Source organism: Diabrotica undecimpunctata, chromosome 7, assembly GCF_040954645.1.
Source record: "Diabrotica undecimpunctata isolate CICGRU chromosome 7, icDiaUnde3, whole genome shotgun sequence".
Lineage (NCBI taxonomy): Eukaryota > Metazoa > Arthropoda > Insecta > Coleoptera > Chrysomelidae > Diabrotica > Diabrotica undecimpunctata.
Window position 1 is genome coordinate 39,584,713 of NC_092809.1, and position 13,885 is coordinate 39,598,597.

At 32.6% G+C, this 13,885-nt stretch overlaps 1 protein-coding gene across 1 annotated transcript in view; it reads right to left on the reverse strand.

The window, feature by feature from the left end:
- Positions 1–341: 341 nt before the first annotated feature.
- LOC140446342 (carboxypeptidase D-like) overlaps positions 342–13,885 on the reverse strand; it is a 43,558-nt gene continuing 30,014 nt past the window's right edge. The window contains exons 6-8 of the mRNA XM_072538885.1: positions 8,412–8,530; positions 8,116–8,325; positions 342–4,910 (exon numbers count right to left, since the gene is read on the reverse strand). Coding sequence (XP_072394986.1) covers positions 4,608–4,910; positions 8,116–8,325; positions 8,412–8,530 — 632 coding nt within the window. The 3' untranslated portion in view covers positions 342–4,607. The remainder of the gene's footprint in view (positions 4,911–8,115; positions 8,326–8,411; positions 8,531–13,885) is intronic.

Consider the following 13,885-nt stretch of genomic DNA (forward strand, 5'->3'; position numbering starts at 1 on the left):
AAGTATAAAACAGAGCACAATGGCACAGATAGCTTGAGAAGGTCGTGGTCCTTCAAGTGCGGTAGCACAGTAATCATAATAATTATGAGTCTAATCACTCAAAGAAAATTGCAAAAGATCCAACCAGATTTAACCAGATACATAAATTTCACAGCCTACTCTAATTATAGCGTTCCTCGATAGCTTGTTTGATATAATTGTAATGCTTAGTTAGGAAATCGAATAAACAAAGGAAAATATTTCTTAAATTAGGAAAAAATTGTAAGTACTAAGTACTATTTAAAATACTAATAAATAAATAAAAAACGATCATTCCATTTATTTTTTAATAGGTACTAATTTAAACTATTGGCAGTATTTTAATCTAAGTCAAACATAACCTACTAGTTCAGGGAAATTGTTAAAAAATACCTGAGTTTTGAATAATCCAATAATTTTGCAAGTTTTTTACTTAATATAATATATATCTATAGAAAGAAAACCTAGATGTTTTCTACAAGGAATTCGATGCTGTTTTTTAATTATTAACAATTAAACACATCAACAATTATTAACAATTTTTTTGGATTCTTAGTCACCATTACAAAGATAATCTAAATAAAATTCCATTTTTTTTTCTTTAAAACATTTTAAAATCTTCAAAATTTCGAATTCTAAAGTAATGCTAGTTTTTAAAAAACTGCACAATAGGGCAAACAATTTTCCCAAAAAATCAATAGTTTTTGTAATTCAGTAAAACTTCTGTTATAGGCTATTGATTATCTACTTTAGAAAGGAACTACAACGATAAAGGGGATTATTTTTTGATATGGTCAATGGACCCACAAATATAAAAAACCACGGAGTGCTACCATTTAAATAAGTGCCATTTTAAGAAAGGGAATTTGTCCCTATGCAAAAAAATTGTTTTTAAATTTAAAAAGTGATATTTAGATAGGAAATTTAATTTTGAACAACTTTTCTGTAAATGTATATGTACGAAAACTGCATAAAATTCGAACAAATGCACCCTAGTGAATATGGACAAATTGACCCCACAAATTGAGAAACGGACAAATTCACCTCTTTCTCAACGTCAGAGATAGAACGAAAGAAGCAGGAGACAATTTGCCATATCCCACATGGAAAGCGCTAAACAGACTAGAAACTGGCGTTTCACGTTGTGCTAGTAACCTGAAGAAATGGAGATACCAGGAGGACGATACCTGCGACTGTGGAGCAGTTCAGAATAGTTACCATCTACTATCATGCACAGAGATGAGAGAGACTTGCACAAAAGAAGACCTATTTTTAGCGAATGACAGGGTCATGGCATGACAGGGTATGTGGCTATCATCTATGTGGCCATCTATATGGAAATTCAAAATTTAAAGCTATTGGTGTTCCGGACACGGAAAGTAAGTAGGTAAATACCCCTTAAACCAGTCAATTAAATTCTTCAACTATGACACTCTCCTTCTTCCTATACTCCTTCCTCCTCTTATCTTTCCCTGTATTATCAGCCTTAGCAGTTCTTATCGCTGTCCCCTCATTACGTGTCCCAGATATTCTAACTTTCTTATTTTTATCGTGTTTATTATTTCGCATTCTTTGCCCATTTCTCGCAATTCTTCCGGGTTAGTTTTCTTCTGTGCCCATGCTATTCTAAGCATCCTCCTGTAACACCACATTTCAAAGGACTGTAACTTATTTATGTGCTCTTGCTTTAATGTCCAGCTTTTAAGTCCATATTGCAGTATCGAAAACACGTAGCATCTCAGTGCTCTTACTCTCAGTTCTAATCTAAGGTCTTTGTCGCAGAGAATTGTTTTCAATTTTACAAACGAATTTCTTGCTTTTTCTATCCTGACTCTTATTTCGGTTGTTTGATCATTATTTTCTGAAATCCAGGTTCCACTTAGGTATTTGTATTTATCAACCCTTTCTATCGGTACATTTCCCAAATGTATGTTTGTTGGTATATTTGTTTTCTTTGTTATTATCATGTATTTGGTCTTTTTTATATTCATTTTTAGTCCATATTTTCACAGAAACTGTTTGTTTTGTTTAGCAGTAATTGGAGTTGTTCAACAGAGCTTGCCATAATCACGGTGTCATCTGTATATCTTATGTTGTTAATAGATCTTCCGGTAATTATTATTCCTTCACTTTGAGATAGTAATGCTTAACTATTAGATATAGCTAATTTACTGTCGCAAGTGATGAAAAAATGGAGTTGCTGAATATGAATGTTATCGGTATAACGTAAATCAATAATTATGAAGATTTACTAATTGAGATTAATAATAATACTAAAAACAATATTCATTAAATAAAACAGAACATCATACAAAAGATTTGATCAACTTTCCATTAAATATAAGCGAAGTTGCACGTCTTTCTCCCTTCTACTCGTAATTTGACAGGTTACGTCAAAATAAGGGATCTTTAAATAAAAGTTCTCTGACCTGTATTTAACTTAAATACAGGCGTCCTGTATTTTATTAAAGGACGAAAATAAAGAACGCAAAGCTGGGCTTTTATTACAGGGCGACATAAAACACCTCTTTAATATCCCTCTAATATATGGCAAACCCGCTGATGTTAATGTCGAATACATGAAATCTTTGAAAGAAAAACCTTTTTCTTTCCTATTTTAAAGGATTATGCCTTATTATGATTATTAAGATCATTAAGTGTTTAATGCAGACGAGACGGGTCTCTACTATCATACCTGGACAACAATAACATTATGTATTGAAAAATGGCAAGTGTCCAGAAAGAAAAACTGCAAAGCAATTGAAATAACTTTTAAAATAATTGATGGATTGATCTGAAAATTTAAGTTTCTTATACACGACAATGACTTTGGGCGTAATATCAAATACGCATCTCAAAAATGTCTAAGGAACACCACTATTATTCCACTCGATTTTAAAACTTATTCTTTATAAATCAAGCTATGTTCTAAAAAGTAATCTGGCAATTGCATTGTTTTATTAAGACAAAAGTGACAACGCCTCGAATTCGTACGATTAATTTTAGATTGTTAATAAAAAGTGGTTCAAATTTTAATGATTTTACTTTAAAATTTTACTTAAACAAGATTATTAAACACAACGATAGTCATTTAACTGCTTTCAACACATGTTTAAACGGTAAGTGCTGTGAATATGATTGAGACAGGTCTTTCATAAGCTGATGTTGCACGTCATTGTGACGTGCCTCAGAGCGAGATTTCGCGGTTGTTGCTTCGATATGAACAATTTGGTAATATTCCTGAAAGACATGGAGGTCGTCAACGTGCAACTTCTCCTCGACATAATTTTTATGTGGTATGATTAGCTCATTGAAATGTGTATATAACAAACCGCACGTGAACTCTGTGGGGCCTTAGAAATCACCTTCAACATTACTGTATGTGACCAACCTTTGAGGAAAATATTACATGAAGCTTGCCTACATCCATCGAGGATTCCCATGTTACGTCATGGAAATCGTGGACTCAGATAAGGTGGGCACAACAACATGTGCATTTTGGCTTACAAGAATGTAAGTTTTTGAATGTTTTGTCACTACTCTGATTCAAAAAAACTAAGAGTTTCGAAAGGACCTGGTCGACAAGAGAGACTAAGGCATGTACAGGGTGCCTGTCCATATAATGAGTGTCCTACAAGTATGATGTGGGCTGGAATAATTTTTCATCGTCCAATTTTTCCCGTTTTTTTTAGAATGCGCTTTGAATTAATATCAATATGTTGATTGTATCTTAAAACTTGTTGTCCTTTCATTTGCCAATGCTACAGTTATTGAATTGCGTTACATACAGGATAATGCAAATTACATTTTTACCGTGGCCAGCACAAGCGCCTGATCTTAATCCTATCGAGCATGTATGGGATATGCTTCAGAGACGGATTGCTCCTCATACGCATAATGTTTGTACTAGAAAAGGTATTCAAGATCTTCTTACACAGAAATGAACCATATTGCCTCAAAACAAAATTGATAATTTAATTTTAAGCATGCCAATGCGGTGACAAGCTGTAGTTAATGCTGCTGAAGGAAACACAGATTATTAAATACATTTTTTGTTGGATTTTTATATTTTATATTGACTTTTATGTTGAAAATTTTCATTAAATAAAAGTATTTCTTAACTTTTGTTTGATTATTTCATCGTAGAGAAATCATATTACACTGAAATTAAGATGAATTCATTGCTGAATAAGCATTATTTATGTGTCTACATGAAATAGATAATTAAACGATTTTGCTCAATTTTGAGTCAAAATGAGTAGAAATTCAAAAAAATTGAATTTTTTGTACTTAATTGTTAATCACTAAAAAACAAACACCGAATCCTCTGCAGAAAACAGGTACGTTTTCTTGCAATAGGTATATATTAACTAAAAAACTTGCTAAATACCTGGATTATTTAAAGTCACGGGAAAAACTTACTTCCCTGAAATCATTCTATAATTAAAAACAAGTCAACAACTTCAAACTAAAACGGCACTTTCCGGTTCACTATCTCTTTGTAAACCCGAAACTATTTCAATGTGTAAAATCAAAAATCTCCATTTCATACATATAATTTACATTTGTACTAAATAACAGTTCGATATTCACGTTAGATGAACCAACAAAACAACCAGATTCACCAGCATTATGATGCTGTATTTGTTCCGGACCGCAAGTCCGATTCTTACTTCTTGGACTCCAGTCACTACCTTATCTTCCATATCACTAAAACGTGATGTCAAGTTGATGACTGAAACTGAACTCGTTTTCTCCGTAGGAGTAACATGCGTCGTTGTGGATACTGTAGTAGGTAGAAGGGATATGTTCAAATAGGTGAGTTTTGGGAAAGGTAAATTATCTTTTACTACAAACGTCTTAGTTATCGGATAATAACCGGTTGCCTCAACCTGGAATATAAAAAATATGTTCAGACTTGGATAAAATTTCTTTAAATAAACTAAACAATGGCTGACCCGACGGAAGTTGTCCTGTCTAAATGAATATTAAATTCGAACTGTAGTCGTTAACATCAATCTTGAAATTCCATGTATTTTACATGACCAATTGTATGGTGCCTGTTCCTGTGTCGAAAAACCATCAATATTATTTTTTTATGCACCAGAAAATAAAACTAACAATGTTGTGTATTATAAGACAGGTCAATGTCTGTCGTTACAGCTATAGTTTGGTTTCGACATTGTAGACACTAAATTCCAGGAAATGGTGATGATCGTTCTGAATTATTCTTGGTCTTTCAGTGTATTACTTGTATTCAAGAATTTTTACAAATTATGTGTAGTACTATGCTCTTATTAGCGCTAAGAAATTTGTAAACAAATATGTAGGATCTGCCATAATGCAACTGAATAATTTAGACATCAAATAATATGGACATTGGATTATATTGGCCAGATGTTGAAGCTGGCAAAGGGGTAAAACAGGGAGATTTCCTGAGTCGTCTATTGTTCAACCTGATTATGAATGAAATAATAGAAAAAGTAAGAACTTAAAAAGGATACCAAATGGGAGAAAAACAACTTAAAATAATCTGCTCTGCAGACGACGCAATACTACTCTCTCAAAGGCAAGATGATTTACAACGTATGCTGCACCAATTCAATATAACCGCCAGAAAATTTAACATGTCAATTTCCCCAAAAAGGACAAAATGCATGATTATAAGAGCAAATTTATTAAGATATAGGTTGGAGCTAGAAGGTGAGATAATAGAACAAGTGATGGAGTTTAAATATCTTGGCATCATATTATCTAGCTACGGAAAGCTCGAAACAGAAATGGAATATCAAGTGAACACAGCAAAAAAAACGTAAGTTTTCTGAATGAAACAATGTGTAGAAATAAAAATATCGGAAAAGAAATGAAAGGCAGAATTTACAAAACAGTCATCAGACCAATAATGACATACTTGGCAGAAACACAACCTGATACAGAGAAGACAAAAAGGCTGTTAGAAACAGCAGAGACTGCTGTTTCACAAAACTTCTACTATTTTTATATACAACACTTAGAAAAATTGATGGTAAAACACTATGGGACAGAACTAGAAGTCCAGATATGCGACGTAGATGCAAGGTGGAGAGCATCAAGGACTGGGTAAAAAATAGAAAAGTAGAATGAAACGATCATATAAGTCAAACGACAACAAATATAGCAGTAAAGACGGCAAGATGCGGTTTCCCAATAGGAAGACGATCAGTAGGAAGACCACGAAACCGATGGAACGACAACTTACTGGAGGCACATTGCAAAACAGACAGAAACATGTCTACATAAAAAGAAGAAGATGAAGAAGAAGATTATATGGACTAACCTTAGACAAGCAAATAGAGGAAACAGGTAACGCTCATTTAATAAACCTTCGCAAAGTGAGTCCAGTTTTGATGTGACCGCTATATTTTGATGCCTGTACGTTGCCCGTTACAATCTACATCATGTCGTTAAGACTCAATTATCATTTCTCAGAATTTAGTGCCTAGAATATTGAAACTTTACTATAGTAGAGGGCTGCCCAAACAGTGCGGCGCGGCTTTGGCCCAAGACGTCGCGTGTTGATGCGACTGAGTTGAGTGAACGCCGTGCGCCCCCTCCTCGCATTCCCAACTGCCCCGGTTGTTCACGTGTTTGATATTGACTAGGGATAATATTGTTCAAAAAAATAGAAAACAAAATGAAGACTTATATAAAAGCAGTAATGTAACTTAAGGTAAACGGAAGAAATATAGGAAATATGACGACTAATATTTGAATTTCGGATTTACCAATGTGTTGGCACACAAATGTTGTCGCAAAGTGTTGGCAGCTGAAAAGATGCTTACTATTAAACTAAAACAGCATTTGTAATTAACTCACAGTCGTTTACAAGATAAGCTGAGAAAATTTTTTGTGAGAAAAATGCTAAAACTGAAATATCAGTCCACGGCTTTGGTTTCAAGAGCATCAGTTCATACCAAAGCATTGCTCGCCTCTTACATGATAGCTTACCGTGTTACCAAATGTAATTAACCACACACGATTGCTTATCTGTAGCGGTTGATATGGTATCAGTGATTATTAGAGAATCGGCAGCTAAAGAAATAAAAAATGTTGCTCTTTCAAACAATATGATTAGTCGCCGTATTCATGACATAGCAGAGGATAATAATGAGCAAATTGTGGGGAAACTTTCAGGTTTATTTATTGTCGTCCAACTGGATAAGGAGACGGATAGTAATTACGGTACATACAAGAAACAAATGCATATGAGGATTTTTTATTTTGCAGAAAAAAATATGTGAAAGTTGTAAAACTGTCGACTTATTACTATCTGAAAATTATTTTGGATTTGTGCAAGACAGATTAACAACAGATGCAATTTTTATTATAAGGCAGCTGATGCAAAAATAGAAATAGAAATAGAATAGAAATAAATAAACAAACGCTCATATCGTATTCATTGATCTTGAGAAAGCATATGATAGAGTCTCTCGAAACATTCTGTGGTGGGCGCACAATAAGAAATGAGTGGGAGTGACGGTTAATTTCATACGAATGTATGAGCCTTAGGACTCGGGTCTCAGTGCTTAGTCCTTCAGTTATTCTCATTAGAGTTGGATCAGATAATATATAAACAAGAGTAACATTCCCTGATATTTTGTTTCACTGTGTAATTAACTGTGTAATTGAGAGAGCAAATGTTGCTCGCGAGCTGCTTGATAACATCAAATGTAGAAAGATGGCCTATTTTGGACACGTAGTAAGGGGAGACCGATAAAATATTCTTCAACTTATTATGATGGGTAAAATCGAAGGACGCAGAGGAATTGGTAGAAAGCAGGCCTCTTGGTTAAAGAATATCAGGGAGTGGACAGGTATGAGGAAAGCTGAGCAACTCTTTAGAATAGCTCAAGACAGAGACAGTTTCGCCATGTTAATCGCCAACGTCAAGGGGACTTGATAGGGCACGTTAAGAAGAAGAAGTGTAATTAACTATTTTTACTCTAGTATAAACGAGAGCAGTGGAGAGAAAAAGTTCTTGTAGAAAAAGATATAAAACTCAGTAGCGCAAAAATTATGTATGCGAAATGGTTTATTATAAATGTAAGCATTACTTACTTTTAATACATAAGTCCCAGGTAACAAAAGCCTCCAAAATTCTCCAGTTTTGTCCCAACTTTTAAAGTATATTTCTTTAGACTCTCTTCCGATTTTTACAGCATCCCTACCTTCTATCTTTAATTTAGCTTCTACAGGTTTACGTGTAATGAAATCCAATATTCTTCCTGTTACTCCTCTGTTTGCTTGCATACAATACAGCAAAAGTGACTAAAATAAAATTAATATTTTATTTATTTATTTTTTATACTTATTAAGTTTTATATCTCCTTGTAAAATTAGTTGACTGGCTGTACCTGTCTATTATCGTCCCATAATTTGGGAAGAAGTTCTTTTGGGGGGTATTTGCAGCAGGATAATTCCAAAGTGAGTTCCATACATCCATGGTAATTATAGTTGTAGTCTCCCATGCCACCTACAACATAAAATAGTGGTTAAAGAATAGTGGTTGAACTTATACCAGCTTTTAATCATATGACAGATATGTGTCAAGGTCTAAACTATATACTTTTCAAATATAAGTGGGTGTAACTGTTTATTCCTCATTGCAAATGATTAATCTCAACCTGAATTACTAATAAAAAAATTAATTCACACAGAAAGAAAAGCAAAATGATATTCATTCAGATATTACAAAAATTAAGTCAGTACAGTACACGTAAGATACTATTTAATTTTTTATATATAGAGCGTTCCCTATACCTTATAACGTTGATTGAATAACCCAAAACTGAATATCTATGAGTAATCTCAATTATTCAGAGATCTCAAGCAAGTAAGAGTGCTGGAGATGATAAAAGAAAAGACAGAGAAAAATTCTCTGAGCTTGAAAATCACCTAAACCAGATTCTGCGAGAATTGATAGGATATGATGTTTTAAATAGATGGAAACACAGAAGACTAAAGCAACAAATAATAGCAAATGCTTGACCAAATAATAAGATGACAAAATAATCACGTAGCTCTATGTGAAGAATCCATGAAGTTAAAATCGTAAGAAGATAAACATCTTAACCAGAGTCAGGCATGAGGAAGATAAATAGATTCTACACCCCCTCCAAAAAATTTAAAAAACACACAAAAACCGGTCCCGGTCAACCAAAAAAAACAAAATGGCGCAAGCCACAAAAAACTTACTAATAAAAATAAAAAAAGGGCCAAACTCTCGAGCGCTGAGTCGTCGAACTGGAGCCAGTTCGGAGCGTGGACTCGGCGCACGGGCAAGCAAAATCGCAATTAAGATGATAGCAGATTAAGATGTAGTCTCTTTAACGCATCAGCTTGCTGTCGGGAAGGTGGAGGATGATCTGAAGCATTGGAGCGGGGTGGTGTGGTTCCTGATCTACTCGGATCAATCCTCCTCACTTCAATGAATTGTAACACCAACATGTCATTTTCTAAGAGGTTTGCATGTCTCACAGGCTGGGTTCGATTATATTGCTTGCTTACATCTATTATTCTATAACCAATGGAATGCATTTATCAGTCCAATCAGAATACGAAATTTTCGGATATTATAAAAATCGAGTATTTATGAATATCAATTTCCAGTTCAACCCAGACGACTCTTGTTTCATATTAATGCTTGTAATAGTATTAATCGTAGCTATAGTAGTATATATATATATATATATATATATATATATATATATATATATATATATATATATATATAACTGTTTTGGATGGGTTGGAGTTAATAAAAGGGCTATTGGTTAACTATTTTTTTTATATCTCGGGCTTTCAATTGTGTTTACAATTATTATCAAGAGCTAAAAAAGACAAAATATCTTACAAGGTTGAACTAGAAAGAAAAAACAATTTTTTTGTTAACTTACCAAATAAAAATTAGTTTAGTAAATAAAAATTGCTGCTAATACATCTTAAAAATAATTAATATAAAAATGTCCTATTCGAATAAATGCTTCTCTGAATTTTTTTTTTTTTTAGTATAATTTTGAAAACATTTTTTTAATACAAAAACAATTGAATTTATAAATAAGTTAAAATAGCAACCCATTACAAATAAGCCTCAATGTCATAAATGCCAACTTAAAATTTTTATTTTTGACAATTATATTGCCAAAAATAAAATTTCGTTTTTTCGTAACATTCTTTTTTGTTTAGTAACAAAGGGTCTGCGTAGCGCAAGCGGTAGGATGCTTGCCTCGAAAGCCGGTGGTCCGGAGTTCGAATCCCACCGCCGGCAAGAACATCTAGACATTTTAAAATGTCTATAGGCCCCAGGTCGACTCAGCCTGAATAAAAATGAGTACCTTGGGTAAAACCAGGGGTAATAATAGACGGTTGAAGCGTAGCACTGGCCATGTTACCTTCCCTGTATACCGTAGGCCCTAGATATAGCAGACTACCCTGCTATACTCCCAAAGCCGCGACAGCGGTATAAAACGGGAGACTATTATTATAACAAAAAAGAAGAAAATTTATTCACCGTTGACAGATGTCTGAAAAAATGTAACAGATATATGGAGAATTAAATATGACATTTTACAAGTTTTATATATAAATCATAAAGAAAGAATATAATTATAAATTTTGCTTAAATTTTGAATTAATTTCTGATCTTTTGTTTAAATTATTATCACTTTTGCTAATACAAACCATTTCCAAAAAGTCCTTTTAAATTTATTACTTTCACTACATAAAATTTTATGTATTTATTACTTTCACTATGTAAAGTAAATTTTATGTAGTGAAAGTAATAAATTTAAAAGGACTTTTTTGGAAATGGTTTGTATTAGCAAAAGTGATAATAATTTAAACAAAAGATCAGAAATTCAAAATTTAAGCAAAATTTATAATTATATTCTTTCTTTATGATTTATATATAAAACTTGTAAAATGTCATATTTAATTCTCCATATATCTGTTACATTTTTTCAGACATCTGTCAACGGTGAATAAATTTTCTTCTTTTTTGTTACTAAACAAAAAAGAATGTTACGAAAAAACGAAATTTTATTTTTGGCAATATAATTGTCAAAAATAAAAATTTTAAGTTGGCATTTATGACATTGAGGCTTATTTGTAATGGGTTGCTATTTTAACTTATTTATAAATTCAATTGTTTTTGTATTAAAAAAATGTTTTCAAAATTATACTAAAAAAAAAAAATTTCAGAGAAGCATTTATTAGATTAGGACATTTTTATATTAATTATTTTTAAGATGTATTAGCAGCAATTTTTATTTACTAAACTAATTTTTATTTGGTAAGTTAACAAAAAAATTGTTTTTTCTTTCTAGTTCAACCTTGTAAGATATTTTGTCTTTTTTAGCTCTTGATAATAATTGTAAACACATTTGAAAGCTCGAGATATAAAAAAAATAGTTAACCAATAGCCCTTTTATTGACTCCAACCCATCCAAAACAGTTATATATTTTTTCCAAACGAGTCACAAGTACTTCTTTTTTCTTATTCTTATATATATATATATATATATATATATATATATATATATATTCTCGTGTGACAGTGTGAGTCGCCATACTCCTTCTAAACGGCTGGATTGATTTTTATGAAATTTTATGTGTATTTGGTAGGTCTGAGAATAGGTTGTTATCTATTTTTATATACCACTAAGGGGTAAGGGTGGTTCACCCTTACCCCTTTTATTTTAATTTATTTAGGTCTGAGAATAGGTTGTTATCTATTTTTATATACCACTAAGGGGTAAGGGTGGTTCACCCTTACCCCTTTTATTTTAATTTATTTTATTTTTCAAACAAATTTATTTATTTTAATGTTTTTATGATGTAGCATTAAAAAAAAACACACATCCCTTAAGTTTCAGTCTTCTATTACTAACTCCTATTTTTTTAATAGCAGATTATGAAATTTTATGTGTATATTTGGTTGAATATACTACTCTGAATTTTCTTCCAAGAACGTTGTTTTCGTTCAAATCACTTAACATAGTTATAGATCAGGATGACGTAGTCAACTATCCTACATAGTTTTTGAATCCATTGGAATTACCTGGACTCCCACCTAACAATTTACAATTAAACGTAGGATCAGATGTCATTATGCTGCGAAACATTAATCAACCTCGACTGTGATATGGAACGAGATTGACTATGAAAAGGCTAATCAATAATATCATCGATCATCGTTGCCTCAATGATATTCTTGATTAGCAACCATCAACCGTTGGAAGTTTGCGAAACTAACTTTGAGTTTTCATGTTTTAAACATAGATAGTATCTTCTTCTTCTTAGTCGTTAACCTGATGCAGGTATCATGATATCATGAAGCTATTAGCTAAATTTCCCAATGTTCCTCCACGTTTTTCTATCTTCTGCCATTCTAGCACATTCTGACAATGGAGCGCCAATGGTAGCAACAATAGGGTCCGTGTATCGTGTGGGAGATCTACCTCTATTTCTTTTGCCTTCTTCTTTTCCCTGGATGGTAAGTTTTTCAAGACCATTTCTTCGAAGCACATGTTCAAAATAGCTTATTATTTGTTCTGATATTTGTGTTCTTAGTCTTTTCTTTATGTTTAGCTGGTCCAGTATGGATTCATTTGTTCTTCGGGCCACCCATGGTATTCTCAGGATTCGTCTCCAGCAGTACATCTCAAATACATCTATGTTCTTTTTATCTTTCTCAGTAAGGGTCCAGCATTCCGATGCATAAGTAAAAACTGGAAAAACTAGACTTCTTACTAGTCTCATTTTTGTATCGGTAGTTATTTCATGGCTTTTCCAAATTATTGTTAATTTTGCCATAGCGCTTTTTGCGATTGCTGACCGCCGCTTTATTTCTTCAGTACAGCCTCCTTTGTTGGTTATTAATGAGCCCAGATACACAAATTTATCTACAACAGCGATATTGTTTATCATGACCAGATTATTTTTGACGATTGTTGTTAGCTCTGTCAATTATCATGATTCTCGTTTTATCTCTGTTTATTTTAAGGCCCATGTAGATAGTACATGCACACAGTCATTGCACATAGATAGTATATTTATGTGCAAAAAACATAAAAATATGTTTACTAAGCATTACATCATGAATCTTTTCATGCAACTTTTTTATGCATAATATGTTTGAGTGTTTTTTTGTTTTATTTTCTGTTAATTTTTTAGATACATTACTTAATTCTACGCCGGTACGAAGTTCGCCGAGTCAGCTAGTGTCATATAAAGTCATGAGTTGTCATCCCGTCAAAATGGAGCATTTTCACTAAACCGGTTAACCCATTAATTACCAAGGTATGAAAAAATAAAAAAAATGAGGATTTTTTTATAACTTTTATAATCATAATGTAATTAAACTAAACAATTAAGAAAAAAAATTAAAGCATGTTTTTTTGCTAAAAACTTGGTGTTGCGTAGACGCATCACCGGTCAATGCCATGTACTATGTGTAGTATTTCTGAAAGCAGCCAATATGAATGTAGACGTTACATTTTTTGCAGGTATAAATTGTCTGACTGTTCTTCAATGACAAATTTGACATGTTCTTCGTAATTCTGTCTTCTGTGGCGTGTGAGTACTATTTTGGAATACTTGGATTTCACGCGGTCGATTTGTTGATGGATTTGCTATTTTTTTTTCTTGGTGAAATTTCCATTTTTAGTAGGTACATAACAATATAGGATCTAAAATCCAGCTGCGACATCTTTTTTTCATGTGTAGTGTTCTAAATTTTCCACGAATTTACCAGAATATTATCCATGGTATTTGTGAACAAGGGCCACCATCATTTTTCTCCTTTGGTATTTATTCGATAATTGGCTAC